This window comes from Salvia splendens, chromosome 3, assembly GCF_004379255.2.
Source record: "Salvia splendens isolate huo1 chromosome 3, SspV2, whole genome shotgun sequence".
Lineage (NCBI taxonomy): Eukaryota > Viridiplantae > Streptophyta > Magnoliopsida > Lamiales > Lamiaceae > Salvia > Salvia splendens.
Window position 1 is genome coordinate 35,724,500 of NC_056034.1, and position 5,333 is coordinate 35,729,832.

General features: G+C 32.2%; 1 protein-coding gene across 1 annotated transcript; it reads right to left on the reverse strand.

Moving 5' to 3' along the window:
• Positions 1–231: 231 nt before the first annotated feature.
• On the reverse strand, positions 232–1,685 carry LOC121794044 (transcription factor bHLH100-like). The gene is made up of 3 exons (XM_042192054.1): positions 1,293–1,685; positions 532–861; positions 232–449 (listed from the first exon to the last, which is right to left on the reverse strand). The coding sequence occupies exons 1-3, from the start codon at positions 1,560–1,562 to the stop codon at positions 387–389; spliced, it is 663 nt and encodes a 220-aa protein (XP_042047988.1). The 5' UTR covers positions 1,563–1,685; the 3' UTR covers positions 232–386.
• Positions 1,686–5,333: the final 3,648 nt, after the last annotated feature.

Here is a 5,333-nt window from a genome sequence, read left to right on the forward strand (position 1 = left end):
GTTGTGATTAAGTAATAGGGAACTTGTTGGAAAAAGAGTGGGGGAGCCGTGTGCAGCCCATATGGAATTATAGTACTATTATTTTCTTAGTTAAGATTAAATTATTCATATATTTAGTTGATTGCAATGCCAGATCAGTCACAGCAAGAAATACATCCATAGTGTTAGAATAATCTTAAAATCATTATATAACTAAAAGCCTTAATTAGGTCAAATGACATTTGATGCTTCTTTTTGTACACAAAATCACCAATTCAAAATAGTGGGAATCCACAACACAACATCATGAAAGTTAGTACACTCTCCAGCACCATGTTACATTTCATTAATGTAATAACCCTACTTTACAAGAATGAAATAAAACATGAGATTAATTGATATCCTAGCTACATCAAAGGCCACACTTTCTCCTTCAACTCTTGAGCGTCTATCACTTGACCATGTTGTGCCTAATTACAAAAACCCCAAAATCATAAGCAACAAAAAAAAAAATTTTAAAAATGATTTACTATAAGCATATTATAATTGCACCTGAAAATGAAGATTGTAGAAAAGCCTGCCTTGAAATGACGAAAAACAAGAAGCATTGACCACCACACAACCTTGTTCCTCCAATCTCAAGATTGCTTCAGACAGCGAGCACTTGTCTGATTTGGGCATCGAGGTCTGAATCACGACTTCTGCGTCGGTGATTCGAGTTGCCGAAGCTGCCGCTGCTGAATTATAATTAGGGCGTCGTTTCTTGAATTCAAGAGATGAGCTTGAGATGAATCTCTCCTTCCTCTCGCTCAATCTCTCCACCTCTCTCTGCAGCTCAGGTATGTATTTCAGCACCCTCGAAATCGTGGCCGGAATGCTCAGCTTTTGAAATGCAATTTTCAATTAATTAATTTATTATATTTAATAGGGATAATAGTCAATTAAATCATGAAGTTTAATCAAATTCTGGTCCTTCCTATGAAATTTGAAATTAAAATATTAAATTATGAGGTTTCAATCTCAATTGTCCCATTCATGTACAAATCAACAACTTCTGGTGATATTAAAAATGACATTATTTTAATAAAATAAGAAGTTAAATAAGAAAATAAAGGATTATAAAAGAAAAAAATATTTATTTTAATGAAATACGTCCATTTTTGAATACCCTTAAAAGATGACTTTTGTGTATGCATGACAATATTGAGAAAAATTGAAATTTCATGATTTAATATTCCAAATTCAAACTTCATGGATCAGACCAGAATTTAATATGCATATATACAAAAATGGTGTAAAATAAATATGCTTACAGAGTGATCTTGATGAGGGAGGAGAGAGCGAAGGTTGGCATACAAAGTGTTCATCTTCTTGCGGCGATCACGCTCGCTTGCATTGTGGTTGAGTTTCTTCATCTTCTTATCTCCGTCGCCATCGTCACCGCCATTTTTGAGTGAGGGAGATTGGAGATCATTGGAATTACCTCCTGAGGTCTCACTTCTCTCTCTGCAAAAATAGCTCAAGTTTTCTTCATCATTCATAGCCCATCCATATGGAAAATATTGAGGAGAAATTGCCAACATTTTCAAGTGGAAATTGAATTAGTGTTCTCTTTGATATCTGTTTAGGTGATATGTTATGTTACTATATTTGATGGATTGTTCTATTTATACATACTCGGATTCCATCTAATAATCTAATTTCCATTTCAACTCTACTACATCATCTTCATATTTTAATGTATGAATAAACTATTCATCCATATTATTATAAGTATGATATGGATTACTACTCATTAAAGCATTACACCCCAGATTCTTTTACTTAAAAAATAAATGATCCATTCCGAATCAATGGTTTCACACATAAAATTATAGGTATGTCAATTGGATCGGATCATCAGATTTCAGGCCAAACTTACGTGAGTACGGTAATCAAGTGTGGGCTAATTGGGTTGTGGTTTTTATCTGATTATAAATGTTGAACCCTAACCATAAAAGTTCAGATTCCAATCTAGCCCAACGAACTAATCGAACTGCTACCGATAAAATTTACATGTGATCAATCTAATATATATTATAGGAAGTAAAATATTTAATTATGATAATTTTGAGATTTATGCATACACTCAGACATGATTAAATATTAATTTAAATTTTATAGTATATTAAAAATAAAATAAAATAAAACATAAACACATTTTGAGAAATTTGAGGGAATATTTTAGAAATTAACTATTTTTTATAGTAAATTTAAATTTTCTAATTTATTTATCTATTAATTATAATTTATAAAAATCTAACATATATGTATATTTAAATAAGGTTTTTTTTAGTTATTTATATTGTAAAAATTATCAATGTATTATTGAATTAGGTAAGACAAGACAATAGTTGTATCTAGGTCCAACCTACTGAACCCAACCATCGAGCTCCAAGTTAACCCTACTTGAACACACTGCACCAATCACTTTATTTAAACACGTATTGCATCCCACTAGACCACTATTGCATCCATTAGACATAGTAGTATTTTTTTTATAGACGATGTAAAGGGATTTCTCCATTGAATCTGATGCAGATTAGGGGTTTAATCTATGCAAAATTAGATTTAAATAAAAAAACGCAGAACAATATCATGTTTAGGATATTTTTAGGTCATTGTTGGTTTATATTTAGGTCATTCTTACAAAGGATGACCTAAAATTATCTTAACATGACATTAAACCATAATCTTATAATATGACCTAAATTGTTTAATTATGACCTTCCGTGTTTTTGGTTAATGATTGACCATTAGATCATCTAATCCTAGGGCCAAGATTTGGGCCGCATTTCTGGATTTAGATGCATTCTTATTTTGATCATCTCCCTTATCTCATAAACATATTATTATTATTATTATTATTATTATTATTATTATTATATTTATTTATGCATTATTAGCATTTTCTCCACCAACCATATGTTTATTAATCAATTTCGGTTGGATATAAAGTTTGAAATGAAGTGAATAGATCCAAACTTGTTTGGACTTATTTACAATTTATATTTAGATCCAATTCGATTACTGTTGTGGACAGGATTGTTTTTGCATATATATTCATTTTCTTATTGTAAATTGTATCTAGTGAAATTTTTTAGTTTGATATCGCCTCCAAATATACTCTAAGGACTTGTTTGATAAGAAAGATAGAAATATAAAAATATTTGTTTGATAAGAAAGATACTATATAAAAAGATTTGCAAAGTAAGATAATAAATGCGGGCTTCGTGTCAAAATAAACTCAGATGAGAGTTTTTTCATTATTGTTTGGTAAACAAGAAATGAGGCTGATATGCTATCCGACCAAATTTGTGAGATACATATCCTTGTATTTTGAGGAAAAACTGCGACTAGAGTTGGGAAAAAATACCGAAATACAGGTCTTATCGTACCGAAAAAATATCGAAAATAACGATTTTTTGGTTTACCGTGATTTTCGGTACGGTATGATACCTTCCCGAAAGATTTCGGTAAGGTAACGATATGAATTTTCATATACCGCGGTATACCGTTACATACCAAAATTCGGTATATACCGTAAAATATAAATATAAGATATATTTTATATTTTTAAAATTATAGTAAAATTTATTGTGAAATATAAATATAATTATGAATAAAATATACTAATTAATATAATTTTTAAATTATAAAATATAAATAATATTCTAAAAACTTAAATGATCTATGTTCATTGATGTTGAAAGTCAGGTATACCGAAAATGAGGTACGGTATCAGCATGAAATTTCGCCATACCGAAAATAAGGTATACCGAAGTTCGGTATACCGAAAATTTGGGTAAGATAAAGATATGATTTTTTTGCATACCGAATTTACGATGAGGTAAACGGTATGGTGGTTTCGGTAAGGTATATCGTACCTACCCACCCCTAACTGCGGTCTTGGATGACCCATAGAGGATAACCCATGCTTACATGATAGGTTAACTATGATACCAAACCAAACACTTGGAAATAGTCATATAAGTATATATATCTAGGCATTACCAACTTATCAAACATGTCCTAAATGTAGATAAGCATTTTATCGAATTGAATACAAAATTTAAGTATTTATCTTTTAAGTGAACATTTTTTTGTCCGCGAACTTTGTCAATGTATTAATTTCGCTTCGTAACATTTGAGAATATCTCCTGGGGTCCATGAACTTCGGTTTAATATCACTCGAACTACTTTTTCACTGTTTCAAACTTTTTTTTGGATGAAAATATCCTCAAGCCAATAAAGGGTATTACATTCTATTTACTGTCTCTTCTTCATTAAAATATTGAGAGAATATTTTTTGGGCTGCGAACTTTACCAAAATATTGTTTTTGATCTGAGCATTAATTCTTCTCTAGTTCGATGACAATGCTAGTGAGTCTTTCCCTCTCATCCTCTCTCGCTTTCAACACAATAAACTCACTTCCCCTCTCTCCCTGATTCATGGAGCTCTAATGCGAAGCTTAAATTCTTAACTCATGATCACAATTATCTCTCTGGAAAAATCTCCAGTTCTTTAATGAGACTGGTTTTTGTCGAGGAGTTAGATTGAGTCACAACAAATTTGAAGGAAGGATTTTAAGCTTGGCAGCATAGCTCCATGAATCAGGGAGAGGGGAAGTGAGATAATTATGTTGAAGAGCGAGAGAGGATGAGAGAGAGGCTCACTGGGATCGAACCAAAGAAGGAATTAAAGCTCAAACCAAAAATGATATTTTGGCAAAGTTCGCGGACAACAAAAATATTCTCTCATTATTTTAATGAAGAAGAGAGTAAATAAATTGAATTGTCCTTTATGACATTGAAGGTATTTTTGCTCAAAAAGAGTTTGAAATAGTCAAACAGTGAAAAAGTAGCTCAAATAATATTTGTGAGATAATGGACCAAAATCGGTTTTGGGCTGAATTAATTCAGTGGCCAATTACCTATGTCTCTGGCCTAAGTAGTGTTGGTCCATTACTTACCTGGAATACACTGATGGTTGTCTCGTGGCAACTCCACGAGGATCGCGTCTTCTGGCGGTCACATTTAAGGTTGTGTTTGTTCACTGAGATAAACTATTGTGAGGGCAAACAATATCCCACATTGGAGAATGAACAAGAGTTGCAAGCATATAAATAAGTTACCCCAACTCCATTAGTATGAGGCCTTTTGGGGAGTACCCCAAGAGCAAAACCGTGAGGGCTTTGCCCAAAGCGGACAATATCATACTAATGTGGAGTTCGGGTGTGCACCACTGATTCCCAACAACTATGACTCTTGCTCTCTCCGTCTCTCATTTGTTACAGTTCACTCTCTCTATTTAG